The sequence below is a fragment of the Volvox carteri genome (assembly GCF_000143455.1).
Source record: "Volvox carteri f. nagariensis unplaced genomic scaffold VOLCAscaffold_24, whole genome shotgun sequence".
Classification (NCBI taxonomy): Eukaryota; Viridiplantae; Chlorophyta; class Chlorophyceae; order Chlamydomonadales; family Volvocaceae; genus Volvox; species Volvox carteri.
In genome coordinates, this window is record NW_003307567.1 from 1,008,596 (window position 1) to 1,036,374 (window position 27,779).

General features: G+C 56.5%; 4 protein-coding genes across 4 annotated transcripts; 1 reads left to right on the plus strand and 3 right to left on the minus strand.

Annotated features, from left to right (window-relative positions):
* Positions 1 to 128: 128 nt before the first annotated feature.
* Positions 129 to 12,101, minus strand: rpn2 (26S proteasome regulatory complex; the record flags this gene model as incomplete). Its single annotated transcript, XM_002951570.1, has 18 exons — positions 129 to 493; positions 1,014 to 1,110; positions 1,360 to 1,522; positions 1,903 to 2,042; positions 2,505 to 2,591; positions 2,959 to 3,085; positions 3,598 to 3,771; positions 4,239 to 4,371; positions 5,277 to 5,471; positions 5,923 to 6,377; positions 6,870 to 7,014; positions 7,539 to 7,677; positions 8,149 to 8,283; positions 8,682 to 8,859; positions 9,795 to 9,912; positions 11,039 to 11,144; positions 11,734 to 11,844; positions 12,009 to 12,101. 18 exons carry the CDS (start codon positions 12,099 to 12,101, stop codon positions 129 to 131), a joined length of 2,961 nt encoding a protein of 986 aa, XP_002951616.1.
* A 2,846-nt stretch (positions 12,102 to 14,947) lies between these two features.
* Positions 14,948 to 19,868, minus strand: VOLCADRAFT_81528 (uncharacterized protein; the record flags this gene model as incomplete). Its single annotated transcript, XM_002951571.1, has 9 exons — positions 14,948 to 15,326; positions 15,854 to 15,927; positions 16,180 to 16,266; positions 16,383 to 16,551; positions 16,977 to 17,095; positions 17,586 to 17,791; positions 18,917 to 19,091; positions 19,281 to 19,404; positions 19,651 to 19,868. The coding sequence occupies 9 exons, from the start codon at positions 19,866 to 19,868 to the stop codon at positions 15,119 to 15,121; spliced, it is 1,380 nt and encodes a 459-aa protein (XP_002951617.1). The 3' UTR covers positions 14,948 to 15,118.
* A 152-nt stretch (positions 19,869 to 20,020) lies between these two features.
* Positions 20,021 to 21,278, plus strand: ykt6 (uncharacterized protein). Its single transcript, XM_002951492.1, has 2 exons — positions 20,021 to 20,620; positions 20,712 to 21,278. The coding sequence occupies exons 1-2, from the start codon at positions 20,216 to 20,218 to the stop codon at positions 20,913 to 20,915; spliced, it is 609 nt and encodes a 202-aa protein (XP_002951538.1). The 5' UTR covers positions 20,021 to 20,215; the 3' UTR covers positions 20,916 to 21,278.
* A 149-nt stretch (positions 21,279 to 21,427) lies between these two features.
* Positions 21,428 to 25,128, minus strand: VOLCADRAFT_92134 (uncharacterized protein; the record flags this gene model as incomplete). Its single annotated transcript, XM_002951572.1, has 7 exons — positions 21,428 to 21,496; positions 21,791 to 22,186; positions 23,413 to 23,536; positions 24,011 to 24,114; positions 24,440 to 24,704; positions 24,803 to 24,852; positions 24,937 to 25,128. The coding sequence occupies 7 exons, from the start codon at positions 25,126 to 25,128 to the stop codon at positions 21,428 to 21,430; spliced, it is 1,200 nt and encodes a 399-aa protein (XP_002951618.1).
* Positions 25,129 to 27,779: the final 2,651 nt, after the last annotated feature.

The following is a 27,779-nucleotide window of genomic DNA, read 5'->3' on the forward strand; positions in this document are numbered from 1 at the left end:
TCTTACCAGCACTAAATTATAGACCTTGACCTACACTTCGACTCTCCTGCGCCTCGTCCCGTTACGCAACTCTGCTTCAAGCGAAAAGCCCAAGCAAACACACGAAAGAAAACCCAAGCAAATACGCATCAAGGCTGATACGTGAACGGCGCCGGTGGCGGCGGCTCGTCGTCCATATCTCCTGCCGCCGGCGCTGCCGCCGCCGGCGCTGTAGCCGCCGCCGCCGGGGCTGTGGCCGCAGCCGCAGCCGCTCCGTCTCCCTGCGCCGTAACCAGCTCCTGCGGCTCTCCGGGTTGCGTATCGCGCATCACCAGGATGCCCACAGGCGATTCCCGTTTAACTGGCAGCCAGCGGCCGCTGGTGGGCAGCACCACGAAGCGCGCCTGACCCGGCGGCACGCGGGCGGGATTCTCCAGCGTGTAACTGCTGGGCTCGGCCTCTGGCTTCTTGGCGCCCCCGGCGGCTCCAGCCTCGTCGGTCTCCATCTTGTCAGCTGAGGTTGTGAGAGGATGTTAAGGGGATTACAGATAAACCGAGAGGTTGAAGACAGGATGAGAGCTGGACCGTACAAAGTTCAGCCATCGGCCACAGTAGTGCCCCCGTGCGCGGCCAGATGGGTTACCACCGCGAGAGAACCAACAAAAAGTAAGATAAAACGCACAACCGAACAATATAAAGAACACATAGCTCAGGACACCCCGTGTCCAATCGCAACCACGACACAACCCGAAAGAAGGCAGCCGAGAGAAAAAACGTGCACGACATCCACCCTTGCGGTCTATACCAAAACGCGGACTGGTAGCACCTGCGTCCCAAACGCTCACGCCGGGACCTTCGGCCTACCAGAGGTATAGCCAAGTCCGCCGACTTCTCATTCATGCAATAGGAGCTCGACAAGTTATGAAATCACGCACCTCCATCCTCAGCCTTGCCATCCGCGGGCTTGGCGGCGGCCTCGGTGGCTGCCACTGGCGCCGCGGAAGCCGCCGCAGGCGCTGCCGCCGCGGCTGGACCGCCAGCTGCCGCCTTCTCCTTCTCTGCCGCCTTCTTGCGCTGCCGCTCCGCCGCCTTGGCGGTGGTTGACAAGACAGCGGTTGGCACCTTGGACTTCTACATGACGTGGACAACGTGCGACGCAGTGCAAAGCCACACACCGTCAGTTCGTCGGGGCCAAACAGCTCCGACCACCACACTACCTACAGGCTACAGGTAAAGTCCTGGTTTGTAGCCCCAAAGCTCCCTACAAGCATCAGGGATACCGCTCTTTAACCCCTTCTCCTTTTCTCTCCTTTTTCTGGGTCACCTTCCTCCCTCCCACCCTCCCCCTTTGCTTCTCATGGCCTCTCGTGTACCACTTACCGTCTCCTTGAGCTCCGCTGTGAGCGGCGGCGGGTAGGCAAAGATGGAGGGCTTGCAGTTGCACGTGAAGGCGGCCTTGGGCATCTTCAGGTCCGAGTTGAGGGCGATGAGGACACTGGGTTGAAAGGCCAGGCTCAGGAAGTACAACAGCGGGTACCAGTACCTGATCACGTGCAACAGGCGCGAGGACAGCAGCACGGCAACAGCAAAAAAGAAGGGTGGTGGCAGGGTGCAGATTTAATTTCACCACGACGGGGCGGCTGATGTGGACAGAGTGGCGGATTCCGAGTCATGGAAGCTTGCCACGACCCTGGAAAACGTTTTTTGAACGCGCCACGCAAGGGCCCGTAGGAGAGGGAATTTAAATAGGACCGCCCCGATTGGCCGTGCCGTGTAAATTGTACTATTGATTGAAATGCAGAGCATTTGGTTGTGATGTGTAGCGTGGCGCGAAGAGTAGGAGGGTGGTAAGGAGGGTGATACCAGTGGAGAGCGGTGTGACCAGCGCGCGGCACTCACGCACTCACGCACGCACTCACTCACCAGTACTGTGTGAACACGGCAAGGCCCACCACCGAAGTCCGTCGGAAATAGCCCGACCTGGAGCGCAGTCCGATGGTGGTGTTGCGGCCGCCGCCATCCAGAATGCCGGCTGCGATGATGGCGCCCATCTTGCACATCACCTGCGGGGTCGCGTGAAATGATGAGGGGGGGAAATGGCGGGAAAATAGCGGAAAAAAGTGTGGGGTGGGGAGGAAAAACAGGAATTGAAGCAGTGGACCAACTGCCGGCATCCGAAGCACCGTCTGCTGCAGAGCAAAGTGAGGTTTCAAGAAGGCTGTGAGGAAGTGTCAGTTGGGGGGTTGTGGCTCAGGTCGAGGAGGCCTCCAACACACATTTCCGAAAAAGCAACGAACCCTCCTCTCAACGAAGGCCCCGTATAAAAACCTCAGACCAATGATTCCCTGCCCCATGTTTTCTGTCAAACATTACTGTTGCGCTGCATTTTGACGTAGCCAATGTTTCCCCTTCCTTAACACTGCATGCGTGCGCACACGCCAGCGACATTCCCCCCCCCACACACACACACTGGGCCTCATCTCCCAACCTGCACCACCCGCCTTGCGCCTTGCCCCCCCACCCACCTCCTCATGCTTCTCCGTAATGAATTTGTCCAGTCGCTTACGGAAGGGCGCCACGCGGGACTCGGGCTGCTGAATCAGCACCAGTGCCTGCGAGGTGGTGTGTGTGAGTGTCGTTGTGTGTGGGGGGTTCAGTAAGTGACGAGCAGATGCGTGGAGGGCATGGGTATGGGAACGGTCAGGTGGAATCACGAGCGACACGCGCCACCCTGCGCACCACTGGTCACGCCCCACACCACGCGTCGACATAATTTGCAACTTAGGCTGTAGCTTCAGCAAAGCCCAGTCGCTAGCGTGAAACACAACGGCAAGGGTGAACCCTAAGGAAAACCAAACCGAGCTGTCATACAGCCCAACCCATAAAAGGACACAAAACCCGCCGTACTTCTTAACTAACACCCACTACCACTAAACACAACACATGCTGGTATCACGCTCCTCTCCCAGGGCCTCTCACAATGGCGATGAGGGCGCCTTGTCGTACGTAGTCCGTGGGGTCGGACATCATGGGCTCCAAAAGCGCCAACGCCTCCTTCAGGCCGGTGCCCCCGCAAGCCAGACCCACAGCCATGGCGGCGCCGTACCTGCAACGAACATCAAGACCAAAACCCGCGCCCCACCCAGTTCATCGTATTTGCAGCAGCTAACCACGCGGGTCGGGTTCCACCGACCCCACATATGTGTGTATATCACAGATACACGGAGTGTGTGTGTGCGTGTGTGTGTGTGTGCGTGTGTCGCCCCACAGAGGAATTCAACTGACTCACCACCGCCTCCACAGGCCTTTAATCCTCCATTGTTTCAGAAGCTATGTGCTACCGCTACCTTCCTTTACACTATTTCAGCGGTCCATGAGACCACTGGTTCGCCTGGGCCTTATGATATCACAAAATCCATCATGCATCCATCCAGCGATCCATCCAGCGACACCCACAGGGCGCGGAAGGTTTCAAACAACTCATCTCCATCTCCCGTAACACAACAACACCTAACAAAACACACACACGCAAAATGCTTTCATTCCCCCCCCCCTCCTTGTTTAATGGGGCCCTCCCCCCCTTCCTTTACCCGAGGACGCTACCCGACGACGACTCACCGCACATGCGGGTTGAAGGACTCGGCCAGCAGCGCCACAATCCGCGGGCACTGGTGTGGCACGTTCATGAGCACGAAGCCCAGGCACAGCACGGCGGCCCGCCGCACGTCGTCGCTCACATCCGACACGGCGAAGGAAAGCAGCTTCTGCACAGCGCCGTTGTTGTCGGTGCCCCTATAAGGTGTTGTTGTGTTGTTGCACCATCGGTGAAACGGGGGGGAGTCCCCGAGGTCCCGAGGTCCCGAGGTCCAAGGGGGAGGGGGGAAAAGTGCGGGGTGATAGGGGGGTTGCGTCTTTTTAACGGACGATAGGGGGGAGAGAGGAACTGGACGCGACAGAAGAGGGGTCCTCCTGTCAGCGGCTTACTGGGAGCGAAAACGAAACACAGCGACAAAAGAACACATCCAGCACAGGACATGCAAGCTTACACACGTCCTGTACAGCAACGACACATCATCATCATCAAGATGCAGGGGCCAGAAAATTGGAACAAGACAGACAGGACTCTCTCAACAACATTTGGCAACCAACTAAAAGCAGTAGCATAATAGTACAATAGCAAGGGACACAGGAAAAGAGGGATGGACAGCCGGAATGCCAGTTCTTGCTGTATGCATACCGATCCTGGAGGCGCTCCGTACCTGTACGCCATTCCAATGACGTACATTCCGCCGTAGCGGATGATGGGATCTGCGTCGCGCGTCATTTGCTCAATCAGCGCCTCCGCCGCCTCCTCCCGCCCGTACTGCATCAGCGCCAAACCTAGGGCGACACCTGCGGCGAGGTAATGCGCGAATGATGAACGACGCGGGGTGGTGGGAGCCGGGCGGTGGGTAGTGGTGGTGGTGGTGATGGTGGGGGGGGATGGACAGCACAACCGCAACGCGAGGGAAGGCATGGTCGCGGAGTGGGAGTGCGGAATAAGGTGCGGGAAGCGGGGTATATAAGGGGGGCAGTCACCCAGCAACGTCAAATCCGCCACAGCGCAACATCAGCCTGTCCTCTCCCCTTCCTCCTCTTTAGACGCCCTCCGGCAGTTCATTTCTGATTTCCTCCAGCACGTAATCCCCCCCTTCAGTTAAGGCAACTAAACCCTAAAAACCCTAAAACCCTGAGCCCATCGTTGCATACAACAACGTGCTGGAATGCTGTTTGCATTACCACGCAGGAATCCTGTTCGTGATGATAGTTCCGACAGGAGAACGGCTATATTACTGTACCAAGGCCGGGCAGCTAGAGCGCCCGGCGGTGTGAAGTCTTTTGCCAGGCGGAAAACAGCCACACGGCTGCTCTGGGCGACAGAGACGAGAACCCCCCGCCCCGCTTTCCCCAACACCCCAAAAAAAGGATAGTAGCTACCAACCCTAGCAGTGCCCTAGCAGAGCCGCCCAGGGCCACGGGGCTAAAATCAAAAAGTAGATGGACCACACACCTCTTCGCCACATCCATCCATCCATCCATCCATCCATCCATCCACACCTCCATCCATCCACACCTCCATCCATCCACACCTCCATCCATCCACACCTCCATCCATCCACACCTCCATCCATTCACACCTCCATCCATTCACACCTCCATCCATTCACACCTCCATCCATTCACACCCCCATCCATTCACACCTCCATCCATTCATACATACATACATACATACACGGCCCACGCACCCCGAGCTCACCTCGAATGATCTTCTCATGCTGTGTATCGTGTGCATACGCCAGCGCCTCCGCCGCCACCCGCTCCCCCCCACTGCCGCAGCACAGCAGCCCAAGGGAGATGCCCGCCGCCTCCCCCGCCACCGCGCTGTCGCTGTAAAGCACGTTCTTGATGTCCTCCAGAGCCTCCTCGTCGTCAGTGCCAAGAGCAGCAAGACCTACAGACGAACCACAGACGATTGTTTCGAAGCAGATACCAGAGATAGACAAGAGATAGGCGGAATAGACAGGTACTGCAGGAAAACATTTCCTTCCTAAGTTACTGACCAAGAGTGACTAGGGTGGTATCTGTGCTTTCCCCCTCCGCCCACACATCTCCATGCCAGTTGCGCGCTTCCCCTCCCGCCAATACGCACATAAACACACTCGCCGGCCCCCCCCCCAAAAAAAGCCCGTGCCCTTGCAAAAAAATTACCTCAAACCCGCCAGTGTGCACCCACCTGCACGCTGCACGGGCCCCAACATCACCGCTTAATTATCCCCGCCCGCTCCCTTCACCCCTCCCTTCACGCCCTTTCTTTAGTTTTCCCCGCCAACCCCCCCATTGTTTCCTTTGAGAATATATTTTTCACTGTTCTTCCCCATCCCCACCATCTCCGCCACACTCACCCAGCCCCAGGCAGGCCCCGTGCTGCGTGACCTCGTTCGAAGTGCCCCGCAGGCTCTCCAACAGGAACTGCCGGATGTCCTGACCGTGATTGGCGTAGATGAGGCCCAGGGCGTATAACGCACCGCCCTCGCTGTAGGAAGTGCCGCCGCCGCCGCCGCCGGCAGCGGCCGCCGCGGCGGCGGCCGCATCCCCTCGCGGCAGGTAGGGCGCCATGAGAGCGCGGCCCTGCGCCAGGTGGCCCCGGTGGATGACCCCCAGCGACGCCGTCGCCGAGAACTTGGCCCAGTTGGTCGCCCTGGCCAGCCACTCCAAGTTGGTCCGCAGAAACGTGTCGACGGTGGAGCCCGCGTGCATGAGCGCGTTGGCGGCGATGGTGGCGGAGTGACATACAGACACACGGGCGTCCACCGCGCCCTTGATGTTCTTAAGCACCTGTAGATCCGCGTGGTTGTGCCTGAAGGGGGAGGGGCCGGAGCAGCGGAAATGCGGAAGGGGGAGGAGGATAGGAAAGGGAGGGGGGGAGGGCCCCGGTGAGATCTAGTCTGGTGAAAGAGGAGAGGGCGACGTGGAGGGAGCATCTTTTTCGAAAGGACTGACAGGGCACCTAATGCCACACACACATACATACATACACATACATACACACATACATTCACACATGCACAACCCCTCTCCCCCAAGCAAGCAGCCATCCAGCCACCTCATCTGACCTATGACACCATCTCCTCTCGTCCGGGCTGTTCGTGTTTTTAGGTTCGGGTCTCATGCTTTCACTGATATCGCTTTAGCGACCATTTCCCGCCCCCCTCCACCTTGAGGTGGCTCACAATGCTAACTCCTAACTCCATCCGACCCCCCCCCCGTCAGCCATCCGCTGGCTCGCTTCCTTTGCCCCCACCACCCCCAGCCAGCCATCAATCCCCATTTCCCCCCCCCCTAAACACACCTGTACAGAAAGTCCAGATACAGGGCGATGGGTGTCTTGCCGGACAGGATGTCTCGCAGCTTAGCCACTCGGGCCGCCAGGGGGCCGCCGCCACCGCCAGCAGCTGCAGCAGCCCCAGCAGGTGCGTCCGTGTCCATGGCAGCCGCTATTCCGCGGGGTACCCAAATGGTTGGGTATGTGGGTGGGTGGGTGGGAGGGAAGAGCACAGGTAGACCGAGAGGGGGGGTGCGGGGTGGAACGAGGAATCGCAGTTTAGTTTGAAAGTGATTAGGTTACGATAGAGGGAGAGAGAGCGGAAGGCGGATGCGGGATACATAAATATATATGTATATTTCTAAAATAGACGTGTAGATAGATAGATAGATAGATAGATAGATAGATAGATAGATAGATAGATAGAGAACACGGTGTGTGACGGGAGGGATGGAGGAGAAGGCGGAAAGAGAGGCGGGCAGCGCTTAGGCGGGCTGTGTGTGGCGGGGAGTTGAATGGGTGGATACGGGTTATAGGTTGGGGAACATGGCCGCCTGCGAGCGGCACTCCCAGCTTGCCTCGCCCCAGCTCCAGCTCTGACTCTCCCCTCTCCTCCCTCAAACCCCCTAGACACACAAAACATACCACCACCACCACCACCACCCTACACGCGCCTTCTGCCCACCACGCACTCACCCTCGGGTGCCGCGTCCACCGCCTCCGGAGCCGCTATCTGCTGCTGCTGCTCCAGCCGGGCCGCCACCTCTCCCAGGAAGGACTGCAGCTCGTTCTCGACCAGATCGAACCCAATCTGGTAGGCCAACAACTCCTCCTCCTGATCAACACACGGTGTGTGTGCGTGTGTTGGAGGGGGGTGGGGGTGGGGAAGAGGGAAGCGAGGGTAATAGAGGAGCTTGAAGAGGTTGGTGAAAAAGGGTTGGTTGGGAGTTCTACCATGGTGCACAACGAGTAGCGGATTCGTGAGACCCGATAAGATCAGTTGAGACGTAGGGCCAGTATCCTGGACCACCACCACCACCACCACCACCTGGACCACCACCACCACCTGGACCACCACCACCTGGACCACCACCACCTGGACCACCACCACCACCATCACCACCTGGACCACCACCACCACCACCCCTGCCGCTTTTCAGGGTTTTTTGCAGTTGACTTGCTTCAACGTCACAAAGCACACACAAACGAGGCACATCGCCTCCTGGCGGCCATACCTGGATGCACAACGCTACATCCCCAACGCACAGACAGTCCTACATCCCGAACAGGCTCACACACGCCCTACCTCTCCCCCCTGTAGTAGCTTGTTTAGGATCCGCGCCACCTCGGGGGCATCGTCCAGGAACATGAGGCACTGGCAGATATCCAACCAGTCGGGAGAGGGAACACTCTCGTACAAACGAATAACCAGCCGGAGCACCTGAAGGGGGAGAGGGGGAAGAGGGGGAAAGACGAGCCATAAACGAGTGAAGCTGCTGTGAAAGGAAAGAGTGTACAAGAAGCAGAAGTGACCAGTAGGGGGAGGGGGGAGGAAAGGGAGGGGGAGGGGGTGAAGAAGGGGGGAATGAGCACACCAGCAGCAGGACTAGCAGCACAGGGAGGTAAGGGGATTCCGATCCAAAAACCTTAACCCCACACACGCACCCCCTCGCACAGTCATGCGCATCAACAGCCGGTTCCCCGCACTCCGCGTATACATACAATCTGCGCCCCCACCTAAAAAGTACATTCCTTATTTCTCTTCCCTTCTCTTCCTCCTCTCCCCTCTCCCCTCTCAGCCATTACCACCCCCACCCCTCCACTCCTCTTACGACGAACCTGCTGCCGGAACTCCCGGCTGACGATGAGCTGCTGACACACCCTCAGAGCGTACTTGAGCACCCGAGTGCGCTCCTCCCCCGCCGGAGCCCGCAGAATCACCTCCTCCAGCTTGTCCAGCCGCCTGCCCTCCAGAGCCACACCGATGGCCTGATCGTACTGCCCGGCGGAGAGGCATCTGTGAAGGGGTGAAGAAAGGTGAAGGGGTAAAGAAGGGTGAAATGTTGAGTATTTGTGTGTGGGGGCCCGTGGGGTGGAAGGGAGGGTGCGTGGGTGCGTGTTTTGAAACCGTTTCTCGATTTGTGAGTGTCATCCTCGGACTGCGCAGGGCCATGCTATTCTTCTCTGGTGGTGGTGAGTATAGCAGAGGCGTACGCTGCGGAGGGGAGGGCTGAGGGTGCGAGTGGCGCCGAGTCTAGCGTAGTACAGCATCCCCTCCGGGGAATCCCCCCTCCTCCCCTCAGATCTCCTCGAGACACACACACACGCCCCAACACACACACGCCCCAACACACACACACACACCCACAACCATCACCGCCATCTGAACATGTTGGAAACCAAACACCGATGGACACGACTACACGAAGGTTTGGTGGCTGCTGGTGGCTATTGCCAGGTGGTGGTATGGTGGTGGTGGTGGTGGTGGTGGCGCAAAGTTCTTCGTAACTACTGCGTGCACTTGCCTAGCGGCCCGTGGTACGTTCCAGGTCGTTTCACATTCTCTCCCCCTCCCCCCATGTACCTACTACCTAGCAAAACACAACGTAGGTTTAAAGCACCCCAATGCAAAGTCATCCCAGTTTATGTTTATGTGACCCACGCCCTCAGACACACGTACACACCACCTGCTCTCCCAGTCTCCAACCCGGCCAGAGGCCCCCCGCCCCCAACCTCCCTCTTTGAACAGCTAAACTCCCACCGCGTCTTTACACCCTTGTTTTGGTTGTGTGATGTGATGTGATGCGATGCCTCCCGCAGCAGTAGTGCATGTCGTACTTGCCCTCAGACCCACTTCCCGCAAACCCCGTTTTCCCCCCCCAAAAATCCCCAAGCCCCGCAGCCCCCCTCCTAAAACCCCAGCCGGGGGCCGCCCTGGGCCCGCTCACTCACTTGTCCAGCATTCTCTCCACGATGGCCGTCAGCCGGGAGTCAATGACCGTCTCGCTCTCCTCCCCCCGGCCCTCCGACTGCCGGACCCGCTTCTCAAAGTACTGGTCCAAGCAGCGAGCTGGGCGGGCAGCAAGGGGGGAGAGAGAGCAGGCAGGGCGAGATCAAGGAAAGGAAGGAAACATGTGTGGCGGGGGGGAAGGGGGCGCGGGCCATGTCCAAAACGGTCCATTGCGCACGTGTCGTTACGTACATATGTACGTACGTACGTATGTAGGTATGTAGGCGTGTACGTATGTATGATGCGTGAAACAGGGGGGTGTATCTTCGCCCGTGGCAGCTACCCTGCGAAACCCTGCCTTCCCCGGTATTTCGGGGCACCCTCATCCAGTCACCCTAGTCAACTTCTCAGTGGATCGCTCAGGTTCCGCACCCACCACCAGCATCCAACGGAACCTGCCGGGTCGACAGCGGCCCAACTCCGTTCCTGGTCGGCTCGCAGGTTAACTTTATTCCCAGGTCACCACCGTCCATCAACTAGGGGCGCAATGCCTTCAACCATGTATGTATGTCTTGATGTGTGTTCGAGGGGGTTCAAGGCTGCTTCAATCACTGTGCGAAATACGATATGTGCTATGCGCTGCAACCATCCACAGGCAACCAGCCCAAGGTTGGACTACTGCCCCTGCTCCTACTCCCCCCCTGTAGAAAGCTACTGACGACTTCACGCAGTCGGCGCCCACTCGGAAATATCCCCCCCCCTCAACCGAGAAGGCGGTTTGCTCCCCACGTTCCGGGTGTGGGCGCTCCCCTGCTACAACAACAGGTAGCATGCAGAAAGCGCAGCATCGCGTCATGCAACCGCTCTAAATCGTTTGTCCTCTAGAAACTTTAATTTTTACGCAAATTTGGTTTGGGTCTTTACATTAATTTGGGTATTACGCGGGTACCGCAACCTTGCACATCGCATCGCGGCCGCTCCACTCCACGCACCACTCCACACTCCACTCCACTCCATCGGTGGCTAGTGCTGCTGTGCTACCGAGCCGTGCCGTGGGGGGATGAGCTTGGCCTCGGCCTCGGCCGTACGTGGCTGGAGTGGTCCGGTCGAAAGGATTCATCCATTTCCTCTTCCCCCTTCCCCACAACCGCCCACCACCCATTCACACCGCGCATTGCAATCTGGCAGGCACAACGCAACCCCGTCCAACGCCCTGCCTCTCACCCCTCCCTCCCTCCTCACTCACCGACAAGCGTGGTGACGTACTCGGACTGGTCCTCGACGTCAAAGAGGGAGCCCGCGCCCAGTGCGTAGGTGAGCGCGTCATCCAGCTCACCTAGGTGATAGAAGACCTGGCTTGCACAAGAGCGGTGTGATGCACAAGGGGAGGAAGGAGAGACGAAGGGGGTTGGGGGTCGCGGTAACCGGAGGATGGTCAAGTGGTGGGGAAGCGGGTTGGGGCTTGTTCTCCACTCATGTCACACAAGAATGCGGTGAGATATATGACCTGGTAAAGGCGGCAGATTCAGAAGCCCCCAGCGCCACCACGGCGGAGAGGAGGAGGGAGGACGTGCTGACGGATATTCAATAACGCCGGGGAGAGTAAGGGTCCAACACATGGTGGGTAGCGTGTCCCCCGGGTAGTGGGCCTTCATACCCTGGTAGTGGGCCGTTCCCCCAGCTTTTCCCCAGCTTTCCCCTCTTGCATCTGGAGAAAACGTGTAATGTGGTGTGTGGCATGGTCATGAGGCAGAACATGAGGACATCATGCCGGGTGAGCCGTGAAGAAGCCTCATGGCCCAACACGGTATTTGCCGTACACGCCGCATAGGGAATAACGAGCGGCACCTCCTGACCAGCGTTGTGACGCGAGACACGGATGATGGTTCCCCGCGAATAAAAAGAGCTCCCGCTGCTGCCCATATGCATTAAGCTCCGTACCTTTGAAGCTACAAGTGCCGCTAGCTCGCGATGCGCGAAGTCATCGTCCTCGTAAAGTGCTTCCACGCTACCGATGGACCCCGATATTTGGAACCAGTAGTCATGAACCACCTGCCCGGAGAAACACGTGAACAGTCAGGCCTCCCCATCGACTAAGGAACCAAAGGGCGCGACAGTCGGGAGGCTGTGCCGCCAAGCAACATAAAACTCCAGCATGGCCAGATCTCTGTATCGACCAAAATGGGGCTGCCGGTTACATGTTTCAGCCCAAATACCTTGTTCAAGTGAGAGAGAGCATGCTGCTTGAGATCGTCACTGGGCTCGTCAAGGAGAGCCAAGAGGCCTGCCGCGCTGGAAACAGCTGGCATTTCCAATATGCCGATGTTGCTATCTGGTGTGAGTTAACTACTTAGTTGCCGGCAGCGCGGGAGCTCATGGATCGATTTTAGAACACAACAAGATAGTTTGAGTACTTCTAACAGTGTGTTTAAAATGTCATCTGTGTTATGCATATAGATCATAGATGGCTCAGAGCATCGGAGCACGCGCGAACAATATCGACGAACGACATTCAAGGGCCAACGTGCCATAACGTAAAGTTCCCATTTCCATGCAAGCCAGTTATCATAACTTTGCACGGGTCAATTCATTCTTTCGTAAAGCGCATCAAGGATTCATATCTCTTTCAGCGAATAAACGTTTTCTTCCAGCCCAGGGACCCTTGCTAGCCTGTTTGCGTTGCCAAATCGTAGTGCACCTACACAATTACGCTTGAAGGTGGTTTACCTAGTCCATTTTTTTATTTTATAGTCGTGCGTCATGGGTGTGGAACTAAGCTCAGTCTCGAAGCCCAGGAAATTGTGTTTGGGAGTGCATCACACAGCGTCGTGCGTTATTATCACCGTTAGGGAAAGTCCATTGCAGGATACTATCTGAGGACTAGGTTGCGATTCCGTAAGGAATACAGTAGCAGGCAGTTTGTACTACCGTTACAGTTTTAAACAGCCGTACCCAACGCGCACGGACCGTCACGGGCGATAAACGAAGCAGATATTTGTATTTCGCGTGCTATCGCAAGGGAACGAGACGGATGAAGGCTTGCGGTGGCCCAAAGCGCTAAGGGCACACCGCGCGCCTGCGGTGCGTTCATGCCAGGGGTTCCTGTATGTCATGCAAGTGGGGAACAGGCAAATCGTGCATTATTTTTATGGGTGCAGAGGCGCCAAGGGGGTGCGTTCAATCCTGTCCTGGATAAAAAGCCGCTGGCCTCGGTGAAAGCCACCTCCTCTGGTAGCTTCCTAGTCCAAAAGGATGGTACACTACCATCTCCTGGATCTCGGACCGCCCAAACATGCTCCACACACCACACACGTGTTAGCTACCTTCACACCCTGGCCTGGGCCCCCTTTCCTCCTCCTATTACTACTACTGTTACCACTACTCCCATCACTAACTATTACTACCAGCACTACTACTGCGATCAGTACTCCTTCTCCTACTCTTAAAATATATTACTACGGGCAGCTGAACATCTTGCTGCAGTACGAAGCATGTGCATGATACGGGCCGCCGGTTGTCCGCAGGCTCTCGCAGACCTCTTCGCTGCCTTCCCGACTAAAGGCCGATTACCGCGTTGTGTGTTCACTGACTTGACTCGAACAGGCTCCTTACAAAGAGGCCCTGCCCCTGGCTTAGCTTGCTCACCTGCTGCTATTACACACAGGGCGCAGCGGCCGCTGTACAATAAACCACACCTCCATCCAAATTGCATTACGTGCAAGTAGTACAAAAAGTATACCAACGGTTCACCGAGTGGCCGTACGTCGAGTCTCTTTGGTTCTTCGCATCTTCCCGCCGTGGCGCGTTACGGTATGGCACAGCTCAGGCACCTCCCAGGGGGCTATCTTCGCATGTACGGCGCCAAGATGGCCAGGTCAAGGTCTTTCAACTCCAATATAGCAAGGTGGAGCCCGAGGCGAACCCCCGCGGCAGGACGACGACGAAGACAGAACAGAATGCGAGCAAGATGCGCGGGTTGGCAAGGAAGAGGTACGTCTAGAGACACACACACATACACACACATACACACACACACACACACAGCAGACAAACAGTGCTGCTCGGCGCACTTGCAACACGTGCATAGAGACCGTGCGCACGCTACGAGCCCACCTACGAGGCACACGTCAAAGCGGCCCAGGTAGGACCTATATGCACTCCGTACCTGTCCTTAATCAGCTGCCCATCTGAACAAAGCACGCAAGTACTCAATAGTACTCAACAGCCCTCAGGAACCCCGTCATGGCGCCGGCAAGGGAAAACACTCCACGTGGCTGCACTTTGATACAGACGAGTCAAGTCCCCAGTATTGCATCGCAATTGCCATCCTTCTCATCCTTATCACCACCACCATCACCACCATCGCCGTCCTGCTGTATTTTTTCAGTGGCCCCCGCTGTTTTTATGCTGCTGCTGCTGCTGCTCATGCTATAGGTGACCTTCGGCCACCTCTTCCCCCCAAGCCCACGTCCACAGCATCGCCCGTGCTGTCGTACCCGCATAAAAACCAGGACAGTCACAAAATATTGAAAACATATTGGAAACATCCTTTTTAACAAGCAACGCGAGGCGCCTTCTTAAATGCCGTCCACATCCTACTGACTGCCCCCGCCCCCCTCCGGCGCCCTCCCCCCCTCCCGGGTTCAAACACCTCGTTGAGGTGCTCACCGCACCTTACGTCGTACACGTAAACGCAACCATACACACTCCATATATACACACGCACACACCTAACAGCCAACAGAAAGCCTTTATCCGCCACCCATTGCCCTCCCCCCCCTCCCTCCCCGGAGGTCGATGTCACAAGCATCCCGAATCGCCGAGGAATGGAGCCAGTCGAGTCGTGATGACGCTCGGGGGGTGGGTGGGTGGGTCATACAAGGATGCTGCTGCTACTGCTGCTACTGCTGCTGCTGCTACTGCTGCCGGGTGTTAGAGACCCGGGGGCCCCAGCCTGCTGACCAACACGCTGCGCTGCTGGACCCTCGCAAGACCCCCCCGCCCCGCCCCGCCCGCCAGGAACCTCCGGACTCAAAATGACAATCTCCACTCCAACCCTCAACCCTAACCCTCCACCCCAACCCTACATCGTCCTTCGTAGGCAAAAGCAAATATTCTTCTCCCCCGTCCGTCCTCTCCCTCCTTCCCTCTTTTTCATCCCTTACCACAATAACCCACCTCGCCACGTAACACATCAACGCGGCCCCGGCAGCGAAACAATCCCAACAGCCTTTCTTCAGCTGCTTCTCTGACGATTATCCCACGCCAGGCCAACTTCCAGAACAAGCGACAAAAAAGACTCTTCAAGCAAAAAGGCCCACTTGCTTTAAAGTTCGTCTTTGGACACGCGGTCGTCGTCGTACTCATCCTCATCGTCACCAGCAGCGCCACCGCCACCAGTAGTAGTTGCCGCCGACGCTGAAGCTTTAGCAGACGAGGCGTCCGGGGCCACCGCAAAGGTTTTAAGATACTCGACAGCCAATGTCGCGTGCATGGCCACCCCCTTGTGTAGCACACTCTCATCCAGGGTAAACCTGGTGGTGGTGGTGGTGGTGTGTGGGGGGGAGAAAGCAGACGCGGGATCCGCCCGGGGTTGGGGCATGAAGTAAATGGGAAGTCAACCTAAATATGGGGAAAAGATGCCAACCATTTCAAGTCAACCTAAAAATGCCAACCATTTCAAGTCGCACGTGTTCATGACATGAATATCGATAGATTGTTACACATACACGTGCACAGACAGACGGACATATCATGTGCAAGAGGCAAACACGATGTCGCGCACGCATGAGCGAGCGGGCGAGGGAGAGAGACAGAGATAGAGAACTGAGAGGAAAAGAGTCCCTCGCGAGGGGAAAGAGTCCCTCGCCAGGCCAGGCTCACACGCGCCCACGGCCAAGGAGGATGTGGGTGCACCCACACCTGCACCCCGCACCCGCACCCGCACCCGCAGGCCAAGGAAGCCTGGGCCCATCAAGTGCGTCACGGGTGGAGTCCTAAACCCGTGGACCCCAACGTCCTCAGGCCCCAAGGGTCCCCAAGGCTTAGGCAGTGAACTCACTTGGGGCTGTGCAGCGCGTGTACGGAACCTGCGGACTCGTTGCGAATGCCCAGGAACAGCAGCGCACAAGGTACCTGGGGGGGAGGGAGGTGGTCGAGGGGGGGAAGGGGGGGAAGGGGGTCGGGGGGGGATGGAAACGCGAGCGAGGGTGACGGAGCCGTGAGACGGGAGAGAGGTTGGAGGACAGCCCTCCTCCTCCTCTTTCCCCCCCAAACACAGATACACACACACCTTAGGATGTACATGGAGCTGGAGGTGGCAGGAGGCAGGGTCAGGACGGAGGGTAGACGGCCCCCTCCGCGTGTTCACACAACCCCCCCGCCCACCTGCCGGCAGAAGAACGCAAAGTCCTCCCCCGTCATGAGCGGCTCCGCGATTTGGGACTGATCCGTGCCCAGCAGAGTGGCGGCCGTCTGCACAACAACAGCAATAACACCAACAGCAGCAACAACAAGATCATATTGCCAATATCAGCAGCAGCAGCAGCAGCATTGCTAATAGGAGCCCCCAAGCTCCAACCCAGACGCACCTGCAGCGCAAAAGTTGCCATCCGCTCGTCGTTGACCGTTGGCGGGTAGTACGGCTGTTCTTCCAGCCGCCAATCCACGGTGGCATTGCAGCCGTACCCCGCGACCACCGCGGGCGCCATCTCCTCCAACCGGCGCTTCATGAACATCAGGTGCTCGTGGGTTAGGCCACTGATGAAAGTGAAGGCCATGAGAATGAAGGGGAGGAGTGGAAGGATGATGATGATGATGGGGAGCGAGGATGAAGATGGCGAAGAAGCGTGCATTGGTGATGCGGCGGTCGGATGGCGGGTGTGTGTGTGTGTGCCACATCCCACATGGCGAGGGGTTGAGAGGAGGGACGCCATCTTCCGTTTCCCGGCGCTACTCCGCCAAACATCACCAAGCAACCGCATGGTCGCCAACCTCAGCCGTATGCTGACAGGGCCACCACCAACACAGCCAGCTAAAGTATGCAACCACGCACGCACGCATCGACACGGCAGCAGCAGCAGCAGCAACAGCTGCTGCTCCGCCTCTCGCTCTCTCGCTCTCTCTCCCTCCCTCGCTCCCCATCCCTTTCTCCCTCCCTCCCTTCCTTGCTCTTCGTATCTCACCGAATGGTTCCCCCAAACACGACCTCGTCGGGAATGACGTTGTACGCGTCACCGGCTCGCAGCATGGTGATGCTCAGCACGCCGGAGCCTAGGGGGGAAGTCTCACGACTGACCACCGTCTGGCCATCATCAGCAGGATCGGGGATGGCGGAGGTGGTGGGGGGAAATCATACGCAAAAAGCAGGGGAGGGGTAGGTGGGGTGAGGGGGAAAGGAAGCCACAGGAGGGGGGAGAAATAATATCCAGTAGTCAGGTTGAAAGCCACTGCCGACAAAGGGGGAAGGGGAAGCGGAATGGAATCGGGAGCGGCAGTATTGAGCGCCTCACAGAGCCCCGCGAGGCAACATGATGGGGGTGGGGGACCAACGACGGTGGTGACATGGCGGTGGCAGCGACCGTGGCGGCTGCGGCAGCAGCGGCGGCGGGACCCAGATAGAACTCATGCAGTCGTCCGCCCGCCAGTCTGTCTGCCCGCCCGCCAGTCTATCAGTCAGTCAGTCTGGCAGCAATATGCATACACAGGGCCGGGGTGCATTTGCATGTGTAACTCCAAAAATAACGAGGCAACCTCCAAGGGGCGAAGCTCACCTCCAAGGGGGCGAATCTCACCTGTAGGGCGGAGATAAGGCCCGCGGCCGCTACCACCGGGTCGATATTGAGGTGCGGCATGGCGGCATGGCCTCCGCGCCCCCTGACCGTGACTCGGAAGGACAGCGCGCCCGCCATGATGGTGCCCGGGCGTGTGTGGATGGAGCCACTCGACAGGTGGGGCATCACGTGCATCGCAAATGCGGCCTCGATGTCCTCCAGGGCACCTGTGTGAGGGGGGGGAGGAAGTGGGGAAGAGAAGAAAGGGGGGAAACGGGAAGAGAAAGAGCAACGGGGGCAATGGGTTGGCGGAGTCAACACGTAGATGCCTGTGTGTGTGTGTGTGTGTGTGTGTGTTTGCGTCTTGGTAATCTGAGCCGCGGTGAAGAAAATGCCCATGCAGATGCGTGTATGTGCTACGTTAACCCATCTTCGCCCTCTTTTTCGCCCTTTTTTCGCCCTCGTTTCCCACGTGCGGACGTCCACGTTGGAGCAAAGCCCCCAAACACCTAAAGCACCTAAATAAACGGCCGGGTTGCAGACACCCACGAGCTTTGGCTGTTAGCCCTCATCACACGCAGCCCTCTTAAAACCAGATCCGAAACCAGATCTCCAACAACCCAGATTCTGGAACCCAGGGCCAAAATCCAAGATCCCACCAGGTAATCCGACCAGGAGCCTCAGGACACAGAACACCTTTAAAATAGCCTTCGGTATGTTGGTGGTTGCGATCTGTCCTGGGGTACTGGCGCCAGCTGCGGTATCGGCAGCAGCAGCGCCAGTATTGGCAGCAGCGCAGTAGCAGCAATGGGACGCACCTGGCTCACTCACCTTCCCGATGATGTACCTGCCGGCTTCGTTGTGCGTCTCATATGACACGTGACCCAGGAACGCCAGGACCCACAACACCCCGCTTTTCCGCGGCCGCCCTTCCGCACCCCCACCTTCTCGTATCATCAAGTCCTTCCGCACCCCCACCTTCTCGTATCATCAAGTCCTTCCGCACCCCCACCTTCTCGTATCATCAAGTCCTTCCGCACCCCCACCTTCTCGTATCATCAAGTCCTTCCGCACCCCCACCTTCTCGTATCATCAAGTCCTTCCGCACCCCCACCTTCTCGTATCATCAAGTCCTTCCGCACCCCCACCTTCTCGTATCATCAAGTCCTTCCGCACCCCCACCTTCTCGTATCATCAAGTCCTTCCGCACCCCCACCTTCTCGTATCATCAAGTCCTTCCGCACCCCCACCTTCTCGTATCATCAAGTCCTTCCGCACCCCCACCTTCTCGTATCATCAAGTCCTTCCGCACCCCCACCTTCTCGTATCATCAAGTCCTTCCGCACCCCCACCTTCTCGTATCATCAAGTCTCCCCCCGCGCCGCCCTCCTCTGCCGGCTGGAACACGATGCGGATGGATCCGGGCGGGAGCTCCCCCTGGTCAGACGCCTCCTTCAGCAACTTGGCGGCTCCCAGCAACATGGCCATGTGACCGTCATGACCGCAAGCGTGCATCCAACCGTCGTTCTGAAGGAAGATGAAGGAGGGAACGCATTGGCTGAAGGAAGATGAAGGAGGGAACGCATTGGTAAATTCAGGAATTAGGGAGGGGGGTACGGGAGCGAACGTATCCGAACGCGGATAACGCGGTAGGCGGTGAGCTCATCTTTCACACGTGTTTAGGAGGGAACAAGAGTGGGTGAGGTGAATCAATACCTGGCTTTTGTACGGAACGCCATCGGGCTCCAGGATGGGCAGACCGTCCAAGTCCGTTCGCAGGGCGACCACGGGCTTTCCGGAGCCAATGTAAGCTACCAGGCCCGTCTTGGCAAACGGGTACCTGTGCGCGGGATCAGCCCAGCGTTAGCAGCGTGGCCTGAACTATTAAGAGCAAAGCGAAGATCCAGGGGAAGCATCTTGTGAGGTTAAGGAGGGCGTTGCGTGGATGGACATGGTGTACAGCGGCGGATGGTCAAACCGTGCGGTTCCGGGGGTTTCTCGCAATTACTCCCGAGCCTAACATGACCACACTATCAGTTGTTTTCCCGAAGAAGTCATGCAGCTCTGCCATCTGTACGGCGGCTACCTGTACATGATGTGCTGGCTCTCCAAGAAGCGCATGATGCGACTCCGCGTCTTGTATTCCGTAAAACCAGGCTCAGGTGTTTTATGAAATTCCCTGCGTTGCTCGATAACCCAGCTTTGAAGCGCTTCTGATCGCTTAAAAATCTCCTCGGGAGAAAGGCTCTGTGCTTGCAACACCGCCGCAAGCGCGGCGGTGACAGCTAGAAGCAGCGCTGACATGGTTACGACTTACAGGCGAAAAGGAGGGGCAGCGTTAGCTATTAATTTGTATAACAGATAGGAAGAGGCCAGTATGGCAAAGCTTGCCGTACCATGCCGTAACTCTGCGTTGGGCAGTGACCCGCGGGGACCGCAGCAATGTAAAGGAAGTTCCATGCAATTTTGATTATTCGTGTCTTTGAAACGATCTCTATTTCCGTTCCCAAAAAGTGGCTTCGGCTCTGGAACTTCCGATCGCTACCAACTTCCTCAATTTGCTGATACCCCTCTGAGCAAGGAGGAGATCTAGTTTTACCAGGCTTTCTGTCCTTTAATCCTATTTTGCTAGTTACCAGGTAGCTACAGGGATGCGCTTAGTTGGTGTTGGATTGCTCCTCTACAAGGGAGATGCGACCCCACCGACGTTCATTGGAATGGCGACGGATGTTTCAAACTTTGGCTACTTCCAGCGAGGAACGGTTCGTGAGGGGATTATGTTTATCGCGCGGACTATAGCACAGCGGACACAGCCAGGAATGCGGCAGACGGTAAAAAACGAGGACTACCTGTGCCACGTCCATGTCAAGGACAATGGGATTGCAGGCATCGTTGTGGCGGACGGGGAGTACCCGACGACAGCGGCTTTCTCTGTTATTGGGAAGGTGCTTGACGACTTCATGCAGCAATATGGCCAGGATGATAGCTGGCGTGCTCTGGATGCTGACAGCACCCTGGCGAATCCGCTCCTAGAAGCTGCGCTGGTCAAGTACCAGGTACTGGGGTTTGCGGCACTAGTCGCTGTAGCTTTGTAAGCTTCACATTTGGGGGAGTGGGGCTGACCAAGTGCATGGTTGCCTTTTACAGGACCATACTCAGGCGGACAAGATTGCCAAAATTCAGAAGGACCTGGACGAGACCAAGATCATCTTACACCAGACCATCGACAGTGTCCTCAAGCGAGGCGAGAAGCTTGACGCACTTGTAGACAAGAGCAATGACCTCAGCCTCGCTAGTCAAATGTTCTACAAGCAGGCGCGCAAGACGAATTCGTGCTGTCGGTTTATGTAGTTGTGAAGGCGGTTAAGGGAGGGAAAACAGGGAGGTACGGTGTGCCGCACTAGTAATCTGGGTGATTATGCGACGACACACAGTATCTATCCCGCATTCGCCTCATCAACGAGTGAGTGATCAAAACGAACGAGGCACGCAGCTGTGCAAAGCACTGACTGGTTCATGGCTATGTGCGATTTGGGCAATGGGCGTGGCACTGCAAATCAAAAGCCACGCCATGGTTGTAATGATACTTGGGCAGTGCAGCTAGTTCATCATGGCATAGCCAACTCTTAACGCTTGCTTCATTCTCCACTCCATGTACGACATTTTTCATCTCTAGAATCTAGATCCAATTATTAATCTGTAACACTAGCCAAGAATCACAATCCAAACTGACCTAACGGCTATTCAGCCTACTCATTTATCATGGACCACTCAAACCCAACCATTTTTCACATCAAGTTCCGCTCATGTTATTGAGTTCCTTAGAAGAAGTTTAAGAGGCTGCCATCAGCCATCGCGATTCGCTAGGACGCTGTTGCCATTAGGGACCGATGTGCATCCACCACCTGTGCCATGACGTCCACGGTGGGGCCCTGCACGGGGTAAAATTGGTAGCAAGCAAACCTAGATGTCGGATATGCAACCATATGCTCATTCCTATCAAGTCTGCCACGCCGCATGCAGCCCGCGTCACCTATCATCTACGCACGTATCGCTACCCAGCACCCATCCCTAGACCCACTTCCCGCTAGGTGATCTGTACACCTGACCCTCCTGGCATGCGCGCACACACGCAGCCAGACAATGCAAGGAAATGTCCCTCTCGACTGCCACTGTCACCCGAACGACCCCACTCCCATGCATACGCACGTGAGGCTCTCACTCACTTGCGGCAGTGGCTCGGGCGCGTGCAGGTTAGCAATCGCCATGGCCGCAAAAGCGCGAGCGTCCTCTGCCAGCTTCTCCGTACGTTGCTTCTGCGCCTGTAACTGATCCAGCAACGCGTGCTGTGCCCGACCGGACAGCTGTTGCTGCTGCCGCTGAAACTGTTCCATGTGATGATGTAGCACGAGTTCCTGCTGCAGAGCCGGCGGCAGCGGCCCCGCCCCAGTGCGCAGGCGCTTGAATGCCAGTGTGTTCGCAAAGGGCGCGCGCGTGGCAGGGTCTCGGTAACGTGCCGGTAGACCGGTGACGACGCAGGCGGGCTTATCCGGAAGAGCAGGCACGTAGCTAGGTTGCATCCAAACGGGTGGCACCAGCGTATTAAGTAGCTCCAGGGTAGTCTAGGTATTTGACGAGTACGAAATGGTGAGGGAGACACAGCGTGGATTTAAGTAATCGGATACACTGGAGGGACATCTGCCATTGCATGGAAACCGAACAGCACAGCAAAGGGTAAGAATGGAAGTGTACCCTTTCCCGGATGGAGTTTCCTTCGACGCCATAAAAGCGGCCGAGGGGTCACAGGAGGTGCGATATCATGTCATGCCTCAGCCGGCCGAAGCGCAACAGGTCACCCAGCTGCTCTTAACCTTCTCAACAGTGGAAAAATGAGTGCTGGTGCCCATGTGTATTATGGGGAGAAGAAAGAGAACACCGCCTGGTGCATGCTTATCAACGGCGGAGTGAAAAAACTTGTATGAAAAGGGGTGGAGGGGTGAGGGGACAGAACGGGAAGCACACATGCAACCAGGCTGATCGTGTCGGATTAGAGGAATTCATGGCGTCAGCATCCTGGCATCGACATCAGGGCTCCAAATTGAGCTGTATGGGATCTAAATTAAGGTCAAGAAAGTGGTGCTCAATCCGCCATTCAAGTATGCGTGAAATAAACATGAGGGGCTGCTTAGTGCTAGTTGCACTGGGGGTTCACCACACTGCAATTGCGTGCAAGGCCCCTCTCCTCACTTCACAGCCCCCTCGCTTCATAGCCATCGAGCCAGCTAGTCCTTTCCAGATTGCCAATGGCGTCATTCATTTTCATCGCCACAGGCGCGAAGCGCCTCGGGATCTACTATCAAGCTTATTTCAAAGTTTCATCATTCGCCGGTTGGCATCATCTGGCATGCCTTTCAAGTGGGGTGTCGCTGAGGCTCCTTAGTGCATAACCAAATTTAATTGAAAACACGTCCAGTTGAACAGCTTTTGAGCATAAGAACGCATTAATAAAGCGCGGCTGAGCATGTCGGACCGCACGTAGTGCCTGGGGAATGCCCATCATGCGGCTGTTGTGTAAGCACTCGAGCGTTATGCTCATATGCTGTGCTGCTGCCCGGACAAAAGCAGGCAAGCCTCCCAGACTACCTTGCGGTGCCGGCTGGAGACCTGACGCCAGCCCCTGAATGTATAGATGCTCTCCGGGTTGCTAACCTTTTTCATCACGTTACTTCTCCACCTTCGCGCGAAGGGGAAGAAGTGTCTTTTCCTCAAAAAGCCGTTTTCGCATCGGCGTCATGTTCGTGCGTGCGTCATGTCCTTTTCCTCCAAAAAACATCTTTCTGAGCCTTACCCGTTCCATGCCGTCTGGTCCCTTCCGCGACTTAAACTTGACACTAGGATCCGTGTTCTTTTTCTTGACAACTTGCGCCTTCCGCTTGGTCTCCTCCTCCTGGGCAAGCAGCGCCTTCAAGGACCTGTCACCCACCAGTGGGAGCGGCCGAACACGCGTGCCATTGCCAATGCCAGGGGCAATGGAGGGAATCCCGCCCAATATACCAGCGAATTAAGTCGCGTCAAATCCCAGAATCGCCAGTTGAGAAGAGAGTGCATATGGACTTAGAGGAGGAAACAATGTCGAACTCATGCAGCGCTCGCAACGGGTACAACACACAGCCCCGACTCACAGCTTACATTAAACCACTGGACCTTACACCAGGACCGCACAGGACGTAAAAAGAAGCTGCAATCTACGCTATGATTGCACAAGTAGCCCGGGGGGGGGGGGAGAAGGTTCACCCAACGCAAGTGTTATGATCGCATGTCCTGAGACTCTCGCAACCCAACAAGGCCCCCTGGTCCAGAATGGGCGTGCTCAAGGCAACAACACCATCAGGCAACAACTCAAAATACACATCCGCACGAGGTCATCACGGAGGGGGCGGACGCACCTCGTGTTCTCAATCTCGTTCAACGCAGCCTCCGCCAGCATCTCCTGCTGCGTCAGCGGACGCCAGTTGCTGTTACCGCTGCCAGGGCCTCTCCGCCGTGTCGACTGTGAGGAAAACAGACGACCGCACGATGATGATGAAGAGGAGGAGGATGACAACGACAAGGCCACGTTGCGAGGAGGATGAGAAATAAGTTGTGGGGATGCGGCGTGTGTTGTTGTGCGGGGTGTGCTCGCAAAAGCGATAATGATACATCTCAGCATAACTCTCTCTACTCCTCTTCGCTAAAACCCCAACTCGACCTTTCCACATATTTGCTTTGGTTAACCTCTGTATGATAACCCCCTTCGTGTGCCTCGCTATGCCGGTACCGGCGGACTAGCATGAGAGATGCCCCGCACGTGCTGGCGGTACGTGCTATGGTTGTACCTTTTCCTTGTATTGGCGCTCTCTTTGCGCCTCGGCAACCTTTGCAACGGTTGACCGCCGAAGAGTAGGGGCGACATAAACGACCGGTTCGCGGGGATGTTTGGGTGTCTTTGCGGCACCGCCTTCCACATCCTCCTCCTCTTCATCCTCCTCGTCACCCTCCTCCTCAAGGTACTCATCCTCCTCCTCAGCTTTTGGCTTGGGCTTAGGCTTGGGTTTCGGCTTGGGCTTGGGCTTGTACCCGGGGGGCTTCAGGGCTTTCTTCCTGACCGTGGTTAGACACACACGGCGCACTGCTGCTTTGCTTGATGAGAGGACCCCAAATACCCTAACACGCTTTCATCTCCAAGCCATTGCACGTACCGCGGTTCGTCGTCCTTAACCACTACCTCGTCGTCGTCGTCATCGTCCTCCTACGCAGCAACGCCAAAGCGATAATGCTGCGACTAGCTATTGGAAAAATGCCCATCCAAGCTCTAGCGAAATATCAAACATACATCATCGTCGAAATCCGTGTCCACTTCGTCCTCCGGCTCAGATTCTGTTTTATAGTCGTCATCCACAACCTCCTCCTTGAAGAATTCTTGGTTCCAGAACGCATTATCTGCCTGATCTTCTTCTTCGTCTACTGCCTGTTTAAGGCGCTTGCCACGAGTAGAACGTTCGGGCAGCGACTTATCTCGGCCCATTTCCGCCTCGTTCGTGCAGCCTTAATTCACATAAGTAATGTTTGGTAAAGTTATTTTATGAGGAAATTAAGGAGAAGGACATTTAATCTGCCGTCTTTATGGGCCTTTCATGCTTGCCGGTCAGCTGTACGGCGCTCCGAAACGGTATATTTGCCGCGCTGCCCTTCGCAAGGGGACATCTACGATGCCACATTTCGCGCGGACGTATATATGGACGGTACAGCCAGCTTCGTAATGAATCTCACTCGCTTGGTATAAAAGAGCAGGCTGGTTTCGGAGGCTGACTCCTTTCGGAAGCTGGCTGAGAAGTATGAACCCAGATCAGGGAAGGAGTAGAAACGCACGTTGAGAGGCAGCACGATAGCCCCCTCCTCGGGCCCCCCAGATGTGCTGCATAAAGTGCTGAAGTCTCTTCGGCGCGCTTGTGTTAAGGGGAGCTTCCTTTGGTTAACTTCCAACCCTGGCCCCGTTCCAACTCACCTTCACAGCCGAACAGGAACATCATTGCAAGCAGATATTAGGACATCCCAAAGCCGACATAGAGCCACCATCAGCGCAATCTCCTCCTCTTCCTCGTCCTCATCCCGTCCTCATCCCGTCCTCATCCCGTCCTCATCCCGTCCTCATCCCGTCCTCATCCTCACATCGCAACTGAAACTCCTAGGCCGAAGAATACGTATCACGGCCAAGGCCAGCCCCCATCTCCCTATACATGCACACCACTTCCAACCCCAGGACGCGTACTTCTCGTCCTGATCCTGTAGCAGCCTATAGTAGCTCCAGTCGCCAGTTTTCTCGTCTAGGCCATTCTTCAAATGCCAGATCTGTACCATTCCGTGTACCCTCCCCGCCCACCACCACATTAGCCGTTTTACCGTATCCATCCATCTGTATACGAAGCCCCAACAACCTCCCAAAGCTCCTCTGTCTCCGGAAATAAGGAACTCGCCTAACTCGGCCAAGCCGGATAGCAAGGACACAGCAAAGCCGGACAGGAAGAAGGGCCTTGACGAGGGCCTCACGCACGGCGCCTCCTCCGCGCTCTGCTCTGATAATAATAATGGAGCGCAACGACACCGGATGGCGGATATACGGGGGTGAGCGGGGGTGAGCGGGGGACGCCACCGACGGAAAGAACACCTAATCGAGACATAGGACGCAAAGCGGGCTGAATGCTGGCACCCCGGAGTTTGGCCCTCTCTCCCTCCCTCCCCCATATCCACACACGATCGGGGGGTGGGGGGGAGTTCTGCCCCACCTCAGCTGATATGCACACGCCTCTCCCCCTCGATCGCGCTCTGCCAGCCACATCTCACGCGACATCTCTCGCATTTTCTTACCTTCTTCTCGTCTCCCATTCGGCCAGGCCACCACGATGGGCAGGACAATCAAGCTGATGATGGAGCTAGCTGTTCATGCGGCGCTTTTTGATGATGGCTTTGGAGGAGAAAGACCTTGAGGCATGTGAGGTACTAAGGGTGCATTTCCAGTGCGGATTAAGGCCAGGGATTAAGTCCTGACTGCTCAGGTATATTCTAAGGTCGGATGGGGTCGCATGGGGGGAAGCTTCTTTGGAGTCCGGGTGCCCCCGGGCATGCAGGCAGGCAGCCCGGCACAGCTTAAAAAGAGGGAGGGAGCGAAAAAGGGGTTGATGGAGGCGGAGATGGGGGATGCGCACTCAGGTAAGGAGCCATCGGAGGCATCGTGCAAATATCCGCTTACCGCTCTTTTTCTTACCGCTCCTTTTGTGGCATACCGACCGACCGACAGACAGGCCGACAGATAGATAGAACGATGGACCACAACACGCACAACACGAGCTTGTATTTGCACTCGACGGAGAACCCTTTCCATTACCATTTTACCATTACATAAATTCAATTAGAGATTGAGGATTTTCACAAACGTGGATTTTTTGGAACACAAGGCATACACGCAAGGCCGACACGTGTTCTGAGTGACTGACTGAATGTGAAGTGAATCACCCAGTAACTCAAGCTGGCTCCGTGTTTTTGCAAACATACATACATACATACATACATACATATGTATGGATGAGACCAAGCTTGACTAAGCTGCTACTATGACCGTCGGCCAACCGCGGCCGTGGCCACCGACAGCGACCTCAATTGTTTGAGCGTAGTTATGGTTATCTAATTAGCCTGAAAATGTCGCAGAGGCGACCAGCAGTGGCTGTTAGCCGCGGCAATGTTCAAAATGGCCGCCAGCCGACCTCAGCCGCGAGACCGCAATCCATACCGACCAAAAAGATAAAGGCCGTCAGTGGCTTTTACGGAACAAATGAAGGCTTGGCTTTCTACAGAGCCACACTAGAACTGGAACCGATCGTGGTGACAGTCCGGTGGCCAGCGGGCTCAGATACGGGCGACATCATCGCGCAAATATACGGTCCATTAGGACTTCAAATTCTGGCAACAATTGGCCAAATCTTCCGCAGCAACCAGGAGTTCAACCGTTGGGGAGGCCCTCGCATTCAAAAACGGTTGCTTTATCCGATGGGAAGGGAACGGCACATTGTGATGGAACTCTCCATCCTTGTGCCAAAAGGAGGTTTAGCAGCGTTGACAGCGACCAGGCGCATCGTTAACGGGCGATTGCGCGTGCCTGGGGTGCAATTGACCCCGAACATG

Coding starts and splice junctions, on each gene's coding strand:
- ykt6 (XM_002951492.1), top strand. CDS start 20,216: ATGCGCTTAGTTGGTGTTGGATTGCTCCTCTACAAGGGAGATGCGACC. Junction 20,621..20,711: donor CTGCGCTGGTCAAGTACCAG/GTACTGGGGTTT, acceptor TGCCTTTTACAG/GACCATACTCAGGCGGACAA.